Source organism: Paroedura picta, chromosome 5 (genome assembly GCF_049243985.1).
Source record: "Paroedura picta isolate Pp20150507F chromosome 5, Ppicta_v3.0, whole genome shotgun sequence".
NCBI lineage: Eukaryota > Metazoa > Chordata > Lepidosauria > Squamata > Gekkonidae > Paroedura > Paroedura picta.
In genome coordinates this window covers 70521437-70538219 of record NC_135373.1, presented here as the reverse complement: position 1 = coordinate 70538219, position 16783 = coordinate 70521437, and the positions used below count along the sequence as shown (strand labels likewise).

Sequence of the window (16783 nt, the reverse complement as noted above, 5' to 3'; positions counted from 1 at the left end):
GACCTACCAGCTCTCTTCTCCAAGCCCACAGCGATCAGAACAAACCCTTGGCAGCCAGCCAGCCGAGCAACTCGCTGCAACCTCCCACTAGGCTGCTCTCTTAAAACAAAACGAAAAAAACCCCGTACAGGATCTTCCTCCTTCGGATCCTTTAAATTATACTTGAGAGCACCGCTTCAGAGAACCCCTCTACAGAGCCTCCAGCGAGCCCAGGACAGCATGTCTGGGAGCAAATACGTAGACTCAGAGGTAGGACTTTGTTTTGCACATTTTTTTTAAGCTGCTTTGCGTTCCTGGCATCGCGTACCTGCTCCAGCCGTCTCAGAGAGTGCTCTTGGCTCTTCCCTTATCTTGTTCTTCCTCGCGAAAAGTTTTTTCCCCCCCGCAGAACTGTCGGAGACAGACTGTTTTCGCAGGGCAATCTGGGGTGATTGGTCTGTTGTTGCAAGTAATCTGATCTTCTGGTTTGGGCACTTGTTTTCTCCCCCATCCAAGACTCGCCTTTTGCCTAGCTTCCCCCCCTCCTCCCCCGGCACTCTAGTCCACGCCACGCCGTTCAGTGGAGTCAAGGCAGATTCCACCCGACCTTCAGGGAGACTACTTTAGAGTAAGTGCTTGGGGTGGGAGTCGCTTTGCAGATCAGTTTTCCTGCTATCTGTGCAAAAGCATGCAAGCACGTTACCCCACCCTCCCAAAGGGGAGATAATTTAATTCTTACAAAGCAAGAGAAAGTATCCCAAAAGTAAAAGTGCATCTTTTGTAAAGGATACTCTGGGAGTACCAGGAAGCTGGCATTTGCTTCAAACGTGGTGTTCTGTCTGCTCCCAGCCGAGGGAGAGCAAAGTGTTTAGTGTTTAGTATTTTATACCTCCCTCGGGTTAAGGCCGACTAATTGGGTTTCAGGTGTATGGGAAGATACAACTTAGGGAGGTCGGGGGATTGCTGTGAATTGGTGACATTGCAAGGAGGCGTTCATGGACCTTTCAGCGAATGCCTTTTTCATCGCCCGGTAGAGCTAAAGAGGGACTGAAGAGTGCAGCTTTCCCCCATCCGCTTAATGCAGCCCTATGGCTGACCGGGATCCAAATCCTTGTTAGAAACTGGGGATCCTGAGGATGGCACTAATGAAGTAAGTAATGTCCAGGATGGATGCAAGGCTTTTCTGAAGACACCGCCTCCCCTCCGCGGGGGAAGCGCGTCTCGTTTGCAAAACTTTGGATAGTTTAGTTCTGCAAAAATAATTATTTCCTTTGCCTTCTGGGAGCGCTTACACAGGTGTGTTGTAGAGGCCCTTTCTCCCCAAAACTGCTCAAGTCTATCTCTGAGTAAGGAACAGAGAGGTGAGGACCAAGGGTGCCAGAGAACTGTCCTCCGAACAGGGATTCAAGGGCGCGATCCGCAAACAAGTGTGGAAGTCTACTTGCATGAGATTATTGAACCGCGTGGGACTCCTTTCCAGTAAACGCGCTGAGGTTTGGGGCTGCGGACCAAGGGTAGCGTAAGCGTTCCGACACGCGTGGGAAGAAGACAGCGGGGTCGTGTTCCGGTTTCTCCCAGGGAAAGGGTCCTGGAGGCGAGGCGATTTGGGGGATCGGGTGCTGCTGTTTCCCAGCAGCCGGCCAGATGCAGGGGGACACCGCCTCGCCCGCTGGGGAGCTGGCTCTTCCCTTGGCTCTTTGTGAGCGCTGCGCCCGCCCGGAGAGGACCCCTGGCGGCTGGCGTCGGAGTCGCGCCTGGGCCCGAGGGGTGTGGTGTAGGTACTTAATATCCATTTAAACAGCCAGCCTTGGGGCATTCCCTGGACCAAGGCTCCGCACGCGCTCCTGCCCACTCCAGACGCTCTGCGGACATCCGATGAGGCTGTGAAAACGCGGCACTGGCCCTCCCTCCCCCCGCGCCGTGCAAAGTGCAGCGGGCTGATCACTCCCCCCTCCCTTTCTAGGGATTTTTGTACACAGCGCCCATCAGAGAGCAAGGCAACATCTACAAGCCCAACAACAAGGCCATGGCAGATGACATGAACGAGAAGGAGATCCACGACGTGCACACGAAGGAAATCGACCTGGTTGATCGAGACCCCAAGCATCTCAACGACGATGTGGTCAAGGTAGGGAAGTTGCATATTCTCTCCCCCCCTCCCCCCCACAGAATCTGGGGTAGCCTCCCCAGATGAGGTGGTGAGGGAAGGGGAAAGAAGTAGGAGAACGTCTGGGTATGTATGGGGTGCGGCTTGGGGGGTTAGTTTCTTTTGGGAAACCAACATAGTAAGGACAAGGAGTCTGCCAATGGCTGGTTCTTTAAACCAGTAGTCATCACTCTCCACTAGAATGCTTGTTATCGGTCCTGTATATTTTGTAAAGGAATGCACAAGCAGCATATGAGTTTGCATATGATTAGAGGCATGTGATTTATCTCTGGGAATCCTGGCAAGTTTCCAACAAAGAAGCAGCATGCTCAAGAAAGTCCCAGAAAGGAAGTGTATCCTGTGACAGGAATGAAATTTCTTCCTATTTGTTTTCTGTTTGGGGCTGTTTGACCTGAAGTTCTCTATTGGCTTGTGCCCACTGGATAATTATTTATCTGGAAGGATGTGTCCCCTAACTCTGTCCTGGAATTAAGCCCATGGACCAGTTAGTGTTTCTTAACATCAGTTGCTCACCTGTGAAAGGGGAATGAAAATGACCCAGCATCACAAGTTTGTTGTGAGCAGGAGCGTGTCATGAAAATTACCACATTCACAAATGAAAAAGAGCAGCAGTTCTGGCACAAAAGCAGTTTCTTTTGGCCTCCATCAGGGAAAGCTGTTTTAAGCAATTATATGTTGGTTTCTAAGCATGAAGGTTAACATTACTGCATATTAAAACTCCTTCAGTTGTGCCAAGGAGTCAATAGAAGCATTGCTTTAAGCATGTTCCCATAAACTGGAATACTGCTTGGCAGTTCATTGTCCTGAAATAAAACTTTCTGCAGATTGTCTGACTAAATAGGAAAAAATGCAATCAAGATGCCCTCAGGAGGTAGGACAAGAGGATTTTTTTTGGGGTGGGGGTGAGGCTGTACTTCCTTTGGAATATGAAAGAAAATGTGACAAGAATATGGTTGCAATGCTTACCACCTTTTGATTAGTAGAAAGGTGCCAGCCAATTAACTGAGCAGCAGTTTAAAAAACTTAATTGTTTAAAAACCTTCCATATATAATTAAAATCACATGTGTTAAGCACCATCTTAAAATCTGCATTCTTTGCCCCCTTTTCCAGGAGGAAATATTTCTCCTAGACCGTTGTTTGCAAGAACTTATTTTTAAAAGTAGATTATTGAGTTTCCTTTGGACTGTTGTCTGTTCCTATGCACATTCTGGACAGTTTTAATAAAGAAATTATATGTTGGCTTAATAAAGAAATTAAAATTGATACAAGGTAAGAAAGCATGCATTGACATGCTTGGGAGGGAACGTTCTTCCAAGTAAATGTTCATAAGATCAGACCGCATGATTTCTTTAATTGGGTAACAGACTTAGGAAAGCAGGGAAGGCTTAACTGAATACATAAACTCACTGCTCATGAACTGGGAAGAAACCCTGCACTAATTCCATTATGTGGACCTGGATTTCCATGGAATAGTTTTGAGTTTCCAGCTCTAAGTTCTGGCTTATACACAGAGCTGGAAGCACACAAATGAAGGCAAAGGAGGCAAAAGATCTTTTTTTCCAACTGAAAAATGCCAAAAGAAGGGGAGGAGAATCCATTAACTGACTTGGCATGGGGCCCTTCTGGATCTCTTGTTGATGGTGCAAATGTCAAACCTGGCTGTTCCAGGAGATCTGGGCCAGTGGAAATTGGTGTCAGGGCCCATTTTGGTCAGGGAAATCAAGTAATCTGTTCTTGACAGAACCTGCATCCTGTTGCTGCTTTGATGGCCAGAGATTATTATAGGTTAGGCTCGTTGGAATTTGCAAAAAAAAGCCACCCATTTTCAGTTCCCTGTTGCCTACAGTGCAGTCCTGTGCAGAGTTGCTCCATTTCCATAGACCTAGCCTGAAGTTACTCTGCCTGTGATTGCACTGTTAAGCAGCAGAAGGGTACAGCTCCCAGTTGCTCTATTATAGTACTTTAGGGGAAATCAGTTTGTTCTATTAGCATAGAAGGATGAAGCAGTTTTTACAAGCAAATGAGCAACAGGATGTGTATTTGCAATATCTGATTGTCCAAAGTCACAGAGTACCATGGCTGAATTTGATAACTGTGGGATCAGTTCTAGACATTATTATTCATGCTAGATTTTAGAACCAGTCAAATGGATAGGGATAAAGAAGAGTGTCCCCCCAAATCTTATTTATTTAATTTCATTAAATTTGCCATCTCTGCCTAAGGCAGACATAAACATTATAATGCAAGCCATTGTAATAAAATCACGTAAAAAGTTTTCAAAATGTAAAAGTCAAAAACCCAAGCTCTAGGCCTTGACTAGGCCCAAGCTCTAGGCCTTGACTAGGGTGTGATGCTGGAGGGAGTCTGTTTTAGTGTTAACTGTTTTCTGATGTTAACTGGTCTCAACATAGGCCTGGTTGAAGAGCTCTGTTTTATAGGCCCTGCAGAACTCGGTGAGTTCTGACAAGGCCCTCATGCTTTCCGGGAGGTCGTTACAGCAGGCAGGAACCAGGTCCCAAAAGGCCCTGGCTCTGGTTAAGGACAGCTGAATCTCCTTGGGACTGGTGACCACCTGCTTGTCTGCATTAGCCGAGTGCAAGGTTCTTCTGGGGACATATTTGGAGAGGTGGTCTCTCTGCGCATAATATGAGTCTTTCAGCATTGATTAATCACAGCTAGCCCCCACATATCTGGAATTTGGAAGACTGTGCTATTCAGACAGGCTTGAAGTCTGGCAGTCTCCTATGGCAAGGACTTGCACTGGTACTTGAGTGCATTGTGTATCTTACAGGATCTTGGATATTCAAAATTTTTGGTTTTGCCTTTACACTTCTCTTGCTTCAGAGCTTATCCACTCGGGCCATCTTCAGAAACCTTTCAACACTGTGGGGACTCTGACAAGGCCTTCCTGTGGTAGAACTTGGATTATAGTTTCTCATGCCTACTCTTTGGTGACCTCTAGGTTCTAGCTTAGGGCTAGTCTTTTCCAAAGTCCTTCAGGGGTGTAGAAAATCTTCAAATATATACTACTGCTGGTTATGTTTACAAGCGTCTCTTAATTTTTAAACAGCTTTATGTAAAACCCTGGTTTTTATATTTCTTTTTGCTTTGTTGTGAATTTAGTATTGTTGGCTGCCTTGTAGATGCACTGGACATAAGGACAGCAAAGGATTACTATTGCTATTATTGTAATTTTTCCAGGTATGCAACAGCTCAGAACACAGACAGGTTATGTGTGAAGGTTTTCCCACATCAGATACTGCCTACTTTTCTAAACTAGCTCATCGGGATTAATTGTAGAAGCCTTCTCCCTGAAGTGCTGGTGGGGAAATTTTGATAGGCAGAAACAATCCAAATGTCCACACCAGCATTCTAAAATACAACTACCGTATTTGCCTGCGTATAAGACGACCCCCAACATTTCCACTGAGTTTGTTACATGAAGTGCACCCGGCGTATAGGATGACCCCCTCCCACTTGGAGGCATGTTTTTCAGGGGGGGAAAGTAGTCTTATACACCAGCAAATACTGTATTTTCCCTGAGCACTGCAGCTGATTCCTATGGGGAGAAGCAGCAAATTTCTTCCCACATCAGTCACAGAATAGGGGAGGGAGGGGCAAGAAATCTCTTAGTCCCTTTGGCAAATCAGAACCATATATTCAGGACTTTCCACCCAGGTCAACTAGCATTATCCTTTCCACTGGCAAAGAGCCAGTGTTAAGGATCCACAGCAGGTATGGCTGAACCATACCCTGCAGTCCTATGCACTCGCTTCACTAGTTAAACAGACTTACTGCTGAGTAAAGTTGTACGGAACTGATTGCCCCTCAACCATGTTGGCAGAAGTTTGTAGAAGGAACATTCGGATCATGGCATGTGAATGCTGCTTAGATAAACTTTACATTATTTTTGTGTGTGTATAAAATAGGGAAGAGAAGATGGGCATGGTAAGAGGATTGTTCAGGGAGCTCAGAAGAGCATATTTTCTTGCTCACTCTTTAGCAGTTTCCAAAGCAACAAAACCTTCTGAGGATTAATCATATGTCCAAAGCTCAGTGGAATCTAGATAGCTCCAGATAAGATTACTCAACAGGGAAAGATGGATTCTCCTGGGGAAAGTAGGCCTTTTGCTTTGTGGGGAAGGGCAGCAAACCTCCCTCCAAAAGAAATACCAAAGATGGCAATACATCATTGTGTCTCCAAGGAAATGGGACACTCAAGAATGACTTTTTTTGTCATATACACACTATAAGAATATTATATCCTCCTGAATCATGTTTAGTGTTGTTTTGATATTACATGCAGCATTTTCTTCTGCAGATCTGTATTCAGTGTGCTGCTGTAGGAAAGTAACAATACGTTTCCTAACATGAAGAAGGCAAATAGGCATTTTTGCCTTATGCATTTTTTATTTGGGTCAGGGCCAAATGGCAGGTATCAGATGGAAATGCCACCAAAGTGTAACATTAACAGGAAATTTCAAATTCATGAGATTAAGGAATCGCACTAACTTTCTGTGCTGATTTCTAGTACAAACTGAAGATTTGTCTGCACAAACAATGCCAGAAATGCTAGTCCAGGACTGTACCATTTCAGAATGAAAACAGAAATACTATATCTTCCCCCTTCCGGAGAGAAAATCACTGAACATAAAGAACCATAGAGTTAGAAGGGGCCTTCTAAGGCATTTAGATCTATACAGTACAAGAAGCCCAGCATAAAACAGCCCTGATAAACTGCTATACATCCTGTGCTTGAAAACCTCCACTGAGACACAGCCCTCCTCCACTATGTCAATGGCTCCAATGTTAAACTGCTCTTACAGTTAGGTAGTTTTTCCTAATATTCAAGTGAAGTCTCCTGTTGTTAAAGCCCATTAGATCTAGGAAAACTTGAAAGTCAGGATTTACGCCAGGCTAGAATTTACCTGGGAGGGTAAGTGAGGAAGTGAATAACCATATAAGCTACCCGGAGACTCATAGTAAAGGCAAGATAGAATATAGTATGACAGATAGGTGGGGGTATTTTGAGCTGATTAGTCCCGTTAATTGTTTGTAAAACAAAGCTCCATTTTCTCTCCACGACTAAAAGAAGCAGAATGTAATGCCAGTAAATCAATCAAACTTTATCCCTGTAACCAAAGACTATGGCAAAAGAAAGCCATGTGTTATCAACAAAAATGTAATGTGCATCTCACAAACACATGACTCATCTTCTGTGCCTGAGCTATAAAACAGGGACTTCATGGAGAGCCATCAAGCTGCAGTTTCCCCATTCAGCCTGAGACAGCATCATTTTATCTGTCAGTAGTTGTCACCAGTGGATTTAAGACCCCATGCATCACAGGTTTGATGCCTGACAAATCTTTCTCTGTGAGGTGCCCAAAGAAAATGACATTCTTGCCTCCATGGGAGGAGCCACTGGGGAGTGACTTTAATGCTGGTAATGCTAATAGAATGGCTTCTCTAAATGTGCATTTTCATGTGTCTTTTAAAATGGCATTGTCATTCAAACAATGATAAAAAGAGAGACTTTTCCATGCTTTGATGTATAATGAGTGAAAGGGCTCTTCTGATGTCTGAGAGTAGTAATGTTTCTGGATTAATTAAATATATGGTGCAACTCAAGATCATAAAATTAAAGCTTGTTAGATGCCAGAGGATTGCATGTGTTGCAGTCCTGCTGACTGTTGAATATTTGAGATCCACCTCCAGTCCCAGAGTTTAGAACATTTTAGCTATTTTCTCCAGCTTGCATTTCTTGTCACTCCAATCTAACACCTACCTAATCACATAAAAGCTAAAGCAGCCATAGAAGACAAATGATCTGGCAAGAGACAAGGAATCTGTTCCGAATGGGTTCAGTATTTGTTTCAAAGGCCACTCACAACTTATAAAAATTCCCCATGTACAAGAAGAGTTGCTGCATAGTTTTCCAAAGTACCAAATAAATAATACTTCAAGTTGTAGCAAGCATTGCAGAGTGCCAGTGAACTGGATCACAAAGTTGGGTAATTTTTGCCACTTGGACAAGTAGGCAATACATGGTTGAGCATCACTGGCCTGCAGTGCTCCATTCTTTCACCACAGCTCAAAGAAGCAGAATGTAATGTCAGTCAGTCAGCCAATCAGACTTCATCCCTCTAGCCAAAGGCCATGGCAAGTTAAAATCACTAGTAGAAGTAAAAAACATCCCATGCAGACAAATTAAATTCCTGAGTAAAATGGAGAAACTGTGTCACAGAACTTTGGTTTCCTTGTTCACAAGTTTCATTTATTTTCCGTTGTAAGGTTTGCACATACTTGATACTGCTTGCCGCACTTCTTACTTACTGTTCAAGTACAGATGAGTGTGGTAAGATTTCACACAGACATGCCCTTAAAACTACAAAATAAGAGAAGCATGGTTGAGCTCTTGAGTTGCGTAGACCTCTCCATCTGGAACATGTCACATATGGATCCACTCTTTAGGTAAGACATCAACCTTAACAAAACTTGGGAGGGGAGAAAATTGATTGGTGGACAAGGAGTAGCAGAAGATGCAAGGAGACTTTGCAATCCTTTGCAGAGTATACCATTCTAAGGCAATTAAATTCAGTAGGCCAGCAAGGATACAACTATGATTGTACAGTCAAGCCCTTGCTATTTTTGTCCTGAAAATCACCTTTCATGAAGCTGCATTTCCCTTGGAGAAATGATAATTAGAGGTTTTGTTACACATGTCTCAAGATGACAAAAAAAAAGTAACAGACTGCATGCCCATCAACAGCTATTAGCTATATGAAATCTCCAGATCCAAAGATGCAGGATGTTGAAGAGGGACAACAATGGAGACTGTACCCCAGTTAAAAGTTACAGACATCTGGCTGGCCACTGTTGCAAGCAGAATGCCGGGTGAGATTGACTGTTGATCACCTTATTTTTCTAACAGTCAACTCAGAACATGACTCGGGTGGGAAATGGATTGATTTAGGTAGTGCTTGTTACTTCATTCTATCTTTCTCTGTAGTTATTTTATTTACCCAAAGCATCTTTTACTGTCATTCCATTCCACCCCTATCTGATCACAACATGACTGAGCCAAGACTGTAAAAAAGAGGAATGAAACTCTCCTAAGAGTTTCTTGTTGCTGAAAGAATCTGCTTCAAAGCATAAACATCCTTACACGTACAAAAAGTCAACTGACATCTCTGGAGTTCATGCAGAAATGTATACATCGATGTTTTGGGCCTTTCAATGCTTTTAACATTTTTCCAGTGTTTCTTGTTTCTTCTACAAGTTCAGCCTCTCCCTACTCCCACACATGGCCTTTCGGAATCAGTAAATACTGCCAGGGACACAGCTAACTGGTCTATGCTTTTTGGTATCCCTGATCTCAGCCAGCTAGATTATACTTGCCTCCTAAGAGGGTGGGGTGGAGAGAAAGGGGCCGTTGTATGTGTTCTCTCAGGCAACTCCTACACAGGGTAGCCCACAGTTTTGCACTGAACTTTGATTCTGTTTCTTTTAAAAACAAAAACAAAGGCTTCAGTTCTGTGCAAGGAAGTAAATCTCTGCTGAAATCAGGCTTTCACTTCCAGTGTGGGGCTGCAAGATCCTGATAGGTTTTTATACTTCTACTTGACTGATCGAAAGCATCAAGCCATTCCACAAGTGCAGTTAGTAATTGCAGTCATCCACTTAAGCAGTTCTGTCAGTTAGCTGGCATTTAACTCGCATCAGGGTTGAACATGTTTCAGATTCTTGGCTTGAAGATTAACAAACTCTTACCCTCCCACCAGGTATACTGTCTTCAGAGTATTCTATTTACACATTTATGTGAATCTGGAATTTCTATTTTTTTAAAAAAATCATTATCTAACAGTCCTAAAAACATACAGGGTTCCCAAGCCAAAATATCAGTTTAGGTATGCATTAAAATAACTATAATAAGCCATTGGGGGGGGGACAAAAAAAGTGTTTCTGTACTGGCAGTAAACAACAGACTTATGATAGTTTGCCATCTTTCGTGATTTGTGAACAAGGAATCCAGTATGATCTTAGCTGTTATTTCTGCCAGTGCTTATTTCTGAGCAACTGATCAAGAATTAAGAGCTGATTCAAAATTAAGGCCAAACTTGGGCGGTTTGGTGTGTAATGTTATATCGGTTTTCTTTAAAACAAAAAAACAACAAAAACCCAGAATCTACTTCAAGAGTTAGCAGGAGGGAGAATCAGGTGGAGGAGGTGCTTCGCTCTCAATCCCAGCTACTTTTTTGCTTCAGAATGTCTCCTGCACTTGTTAGTGGAAAAGGTAATTGGCTTTTTTGAAAGTTCTGTTCCATAAACATGTTCCTACCTATCCCAGAAATGGCTAAAAAATAGGATTGAGGGTCATTTTGGGCAGCAGAGTGGGATGTGTTGTTGTTGTTTGTCTTTAGCCCTCTTGTGTGTAATCCATCCCAAAAGTTAGCTAAACAGATGGTGATGAGCTAATTGTTTCAGAGGCCATCCAGATTCCATGTTGTGGTTTGCTTGTTTTACCCTGGTACACTTGCATATAAAAATGCCAATTTTTTTTCTTGCTCAGCGTCAAGAATTCTTCTATGGGGAATATGTAGGAAGTAGGCATTCATTACCTTTCTTCCGATTACAGAGAATATTTTGGACATTAAAACTAAAAAATACATTTGTGAGAATCTTGGTGGTTAACTAGTAATTGAGTTTATTCAGATGAAAGGTTCATTTTGTTCATGCTTCAGGGTTTTTCCCCTAACATAATTGAACTCTTGTGTACCGGTTTCCAATGCACAGGAAAATGTTTGCTTGCTATGCATGTGCATGCGGATAAAAAATAATAGTTATTGGGCAAAACTGGTGGCCCATTTGAGCTAGTATCTGGGATCAAAAGTGTCTTTATGGTCAGCAGCTGACCCAGCATGTGGGACCTAAGTGGAATTATGGAAGCAATTCCTGAGGTGGTGATGGGGTCTTCCTTGCTGGTGGCTTTTATTGAGAAGCTAAGTAGCCATCTGGCAGGGAAGCTCAAACTTTAGTTTTAATACTTTGAGCAAGGATTTGGTCTAAGGCCTCTTCAAACTCTTTGCTTTTTTCAAAATGTGTAATTCCTTAGCATGTTACACCAAAATCAATGAGTTTAGATTAGAGGAATTCTGCATAGAATAGTATTGAATATCATCTGGCACATCTGCCTTTCCTGCTTCAGCCTGACATCTTCCTTCAGCAGAAGCTAGAAGGCAACAGTTTGAGCTATGTCTTGAATCGCAGTATCAGATACCCATTGCTGCTAGCAGTAAAAGCAAAACCACCCTCTTCTTTTAACCCACCTTGCACTCTGAGCATGCAAGAGAGAACAGGTCAAGTGCATGAAATTGACAAAATTAATGAACTGGTTATACTCGGAGACAATTGGGATGGTAAGACGCATCCCTTATTACTTGGAGAAGTTCAAGTGCTCCTAAATAAGACAGGTTCATTTTAAACATTTTTTTCAACATGTGAAGGTGTATCAATATGGGGGCAACTTCTCTATCTTTCCAGTTCATGGATGTTTCCTGAATGAAAGAGGCATGCAAATACATGAGAGAAGCAGACACTGGGTGGGTCCAAAAAATACTTGGACTTCATAAAGGTTCTGGTTTTAACCTTTAAGGTCTTAGACGATCTGGGCCCTGCATATCTGAGGGACCAACTTTCTGGATATGTTTCCCAGAGAGCTCTTCAATTGAGCACTGTGAACCAGCTAAGGATCCCTGGCCCTAAAGAAATCCACCTGGCCTCAACTAGAGCTAGGGCCTTCTTGACTCTGGGTCCTGCCTGGTGGAATGAGCTTCCAAGAGAGACCAGGGCCCTGTTGGAACTCTCTGAGTTCTGAAGGGCTTGTAAGACAGTGCTCTTCCATCAGGCCTTTGGTCGTGACCAGCTGACAACAAAATTGCATCCGAATCTCGGGCCTCCCTCCCGCCTCCTTCTGCCCTCCTTTTTTTTCCGGTTCCTCCAATTTTACTATCTAACTGGCTGTGCATCATTATTGTTACTGATGCAACAATGATAATTATGTTTTTAAACTGTTATAGTGTTTTGATTGATTATTATTAAGAATTGATTATTGTTATGTTTGAGTATTAGTTTACTGAATTGATATGTGTAAACTGCCTGAGACAGTACCCTTGAGAGAGGTGATATATAAATCCCCAAATAAATAAATAACTGCATTCCTCATGAGTCCATCATCCCCAAGCTTGTCTTAATTCACGTCTGCTAACTTGAACATTTCAAGCCACTGATGCCCAGCAGGTCCTTCAGTTCTCTGTACCTTCATATGCTTCTCTGTGAACAGCCTTGAACTCTGAAGAGGAGGCCAAGTTCATCTAGGATGAAGAGTTCATTTGGTTTAGATGGAATTACATGAGGGGTGAATGTAGTCCTTAGAGTTGTTTATATCTGGTACAATTGCTATGTTTTCAGCTATGTGATCTCTGATAAGTTCAGCTCCTCAAATAGGAAAGGAAAAAGATTCCATCACAGCTAAAGGTGAAAGTGCTGCATTCCTTCAGTCAGCCTGTTGCTGTTGGGTACACAGACTAATGGTTTTTAAAGGACAGTTCGGGGAGCTGGAGATCTAAATGTCTCAGGCAAGTAAATATAAAATGGTACAGTGAAGAGCAAATGGATTGTAGACTTATTAGTCAGATGACAGAAGAGAGCTGGCTCTTTTGTACCCCACTTTTACTGCCTGAAAAACTCTCAGAGTGGCTTACAATTGCCTACTCTTCCTCTCTCTACAACAGACACCTTGTGAGGTAGATGGGGCAGAGGAACCTCTGAGGGAACTGTGACTAGCCCAAGGTCCACACAGCTGGCTTAAGTTACCAGATTGTCCCACTTTTGGAGGGACATCTGGGGGGACCTGGCAAATTGTACCTATGTTGAAATTTAAAAATATATATTACAATACTATTTTTTCTTCATATATGAGAAACCAAGACCATGAAGGGCTTTGTATGTGATAGTCAATACCTTGATTAGCCCGGTAATTGATGGACAGCCAAAGGAATGACTGCTAATAGTAGTGATATATATGTTCTGCCTAGCTCCTGATAAAAAGCGAGCTGTGGCATTTTGAACTAACTGGTATCTATGAAATGATTTTGAGGGGAGACCAATGTAGAGTGCATTCTAATAGTCTAGTCTCAGTGTTACTATGACAGGGATCCAGGCTGCCATTTTGGCCCAGTCAAAGTAGGGGACCATCTCATGTCCTAGATTGAGTTGGAAGAAAGCATTTCTTGCAGCTGCATTAACTTACTTCTCCATTAGCTGGATTCATTATAACCCCAAGGCTCTTAACTGAATCAGTGTTAGTTGAATCCCATTGGAAGTAGGAAGCATAATGTCCTTCAAAACATCTGCCTGCCCAATCAATATCACCTTCATCTTGTCTGGGGTCAGTTTAAATTTACTTCATTTGAGTCATTTGACCACAAGAGTCAGGTGGCAGCTCAGGAACTCTGTTGAATCACCATTTAATAGGAAGGATATATGTCATCCATATATTAGTGACATCCAGTTCCAGAGCTATGAATAATGTCTCCTAAAGACCTTACATAGAAGTTGCATAACATGGTGGATAAAATTAAATTCTGGAACTCCACAAGATAACTCCTAAACTGAAAATAGCTGGTCTCCAATGACAACTGAGTCTGATTCATGAGGAAAAAATTAACCTGGTCCAAAGCCCATACTAATATCTACTTTTACCTCCAAACACCTCAATAGGATAGTATGATTTACTGTATTGGAGGCTTCTGATAGAGCCAGGAGGAGCAACAAAGCAGCATCAGCTAGCACCACTAGAGCTGTGACTGTCGCTTTGCCTAACCTGAAACCAGTCTGGAAAAGGGTCTGGATTCCTTGACTTATCCATGAAGATCTGGATTTGGTTCAGTACTCTCTCTCAATCACTTTGCCTAGAAAAGATAGATTAGACACTATGCAATAATTAGCAACATCATTTTTGCCCAGGTTTTGTTATTGTTTGAGTGCTTGAGAGAAAGCGCCCTAGGTTAGTGACTGATTAATGATAATCAGCAAGGCTCATTTGTGGTTTTCCATGATTTTAGTAGTCAGGATGGGCAGTACAGAGTGTATGTGATAGTCTTCACTAATCCCTGAGGCCTGTCAATATCATCAAAGTGACTGAGTCAAAATGGCTCATAATCAGACCAGATGATGAGTTAGCATTTCTTCTGCCTGGCCTGTCTTATCAGTGGCATCTGGATCAGAATCACAGAATCATAGAGTAGGAAGGGGCCATACAAGCCATCTAGTCCAACCCCCTGCTCAATGCAGGATCAGAATACATTCATGTTATTTTTTTCAGCAAACAACCTTGCAAAGACATCTCGACTAATTGTCAGTAAATGTTAATATTTAGAAGTCAGGTGACAGGAGACCTTGGGAGGGTTGGGTGCTAGCTATCCCCCCTTTTTTCTGGGGTGTCAGTGCCTTATTTACCCTTGCCTTCAGTAGAGAATTGTCAGACTATGTTTCAGGTCTAACTTCCAATTCTGAAATCAGACCTTCCTTCAGAGACTCAGTGCAAAAAATTAAGTTCAGGGTATGGCCTTTTTCATGTGTTGGACCCATCACAATTTGAGAGAGGCTATAAAATATTGGACCAGCTGGAAAGTTGCCCGGAGGACAGGTTTCTGGACCCTGTGCCCCATTGTCCTGATTCATATCAGGAGCCCACACAACAGGGAAGCTTGGAGCTCCGAAAATTTGTCTGTGATCCAAACTGACGATGTGGCCATGAAAAATGTAAACTCAGATTCTGAAAAATACATATTTCAAAAAAATGCATAATTGAAATAGGGTCTTAACTCTGGTTCTCGAGTAGTGGTTTTCCACATTTCAGAGCCTGTCTAAGCATCTGGATTCTTTCTACAGCTTTATAAAGGAAGAAAAACTATGAATGGATGCAGGGGTACCAGAGATTTTAAAGGAAGATGTGCCTCTATAAAATCTACCTACTAAATTAGTTAGATCTCAGGCTGCACAGTGACTGTAGAGATCTGACGTCTCATTGTCCCAAATCAGGCCTACCTTCTGCCTTTTTCTTCTTCTTGCTACAATGTATATGTAGAGCTATTGTGTTTTTCACACTTTAATGTTTCTTTGAGAAGTTGGCGCAAATATACGGAAGTCTGTTTGTTACATGTGTATTCCAAAGGAAATGGGAAAGTGCTGATCAGAAGAAGAAAAAAACCTCCTCTGTTCCATACTTTCTCTGCAGTTATATGTAGTTTTTGGCAAAAAACATGGCAAATATTTGACTAATTTGCAGTATTCTTCATATGGTTGCTAATTGCCACATAATAGCCAAAGGGATGTTCATACTCAAAAAACAAAGCTCACTCTCCCACCCTTGTAACCTGCTTGTCACAGTAAACCAATGATCTAGTGTTATGATGATTTTGCTTCCCCCAGCTGAGACTTCTGTGAGTCATGGCTATGGCTATTTTATGAGCAGTGCACATTTGCTCCAAGTGAATTGTTTCAAAAAGGAAACTGAGCTGTATGGGAACATTAGTGTGATAAAATCTCTCCCTCTATTGTGATAATCTTATCTGTTTTCTGCTGTACGTGTTGGGTCATTCAGCATGCAAGGACATACTATTCACCCTGGAAAATGGCAGTTTTTTATGATTTACAAAAACAGCTACTCAGCCTTGACTTTTTTTTTCTTTTTTATGGTAATTAAAAGAATGGCAGTGGTAATACTGTCAACTTAGAGCCAATTGTGTCTATGTAGGATTTGGAGGCCCTGGGGCAAGGAACATAACTAAGCTCCTACACACTTTCCCACTCATTCTGTGGGCACATGTAAAGCAAACATATGCATTTGAAATTGTATCCATATTTAACTGCATGTTCAATCAAAAAACATTACAAATACCAAAAGCTGGGCTGAATTCACCATCACATAGTTTAGTTATTATACATGCAGAACAAATTACTCTTTACGAAATCTACTAGTTCCATGACATGTTTAATACACAAAATGGTTCAATAGACCATTTTGGGGGCAGCTGTGTTCCTGCTGCTTAATCTCGATGGATCACAGGCCTGTGGCCAGGAGCTGTCCAGGTCAATCTACCTGTCAGGAGCCCAGATGTAGTTCAAGGGATTTTGCCCAAGTCAAAGGCTCAGGGGTCAGGAGGCTGAGTAACCCATCCAAGAGCAAAAGTCAGAAGTGCAGACAGGTAGTCAAAGTTCTACAAAGCCATGTCTCTTTAAGCAAGAGATGCTTGAACACCTGCCTGTAGGAACAAGTTCTGTTGCTAGTGGTGTACAGAGAGCAGATTTTTAGATAATTTGATCTGTTCAACTGATTATCAAATCTGCCACTGTTTGTCAATTTCTTCTCTGTATTCTTAACTATGCAAGTACAGTACAGTTGGCTTTTTATGCATGCACCTTCTGACACAAGCTAACAAGAGTTCTACTATCACCCTCTTGGCCCTTGCTACATAATGACTTCCTCAGCAGACTGTTGTTTGAATAGACAATTAAATCATTTGAATAAGTCATAAACAAATGCTGTTTTTTAATAAAATCCTACCCTTTAATGT

At 42.4% G+C, this 16783-nt stretch overlaps 1 protein-coding gene across 6 annotated transcripts in view; it reads left to right on the top strand.

The window, feature by feature from the left end:
• CAV1 (caveolin 1) overlaps positions 1 to 16783 on the top strand; it is a 33688-nt gene continuing 16905 nt past the window's right edge. The window contains exons 1-2 of one of the 6 annotated variants that reach the window (XM_077338445.1): positions 1 to 249; positions 1943 to 2107. In XM_077338445.1, the coding sequence (XP_077194560.1) occupies positions 220 to 249; positions 1943 to 2107 (195 nt within the window). In that variant the 5' untranslated portion in view covers positions 1 to 219. Of the gene's footprint in view, positions 250 to 477; positions 608 to 641; positions 1130 to 1353; positions 1499 to 1942; positions 2108 to 16783 lie in introns of those variants that run through there. The other 5 variants (XM_077338448.1, XM_077338451.1, XM_077338446.1 and 2 more) reach the window with 5 other exon arrangements.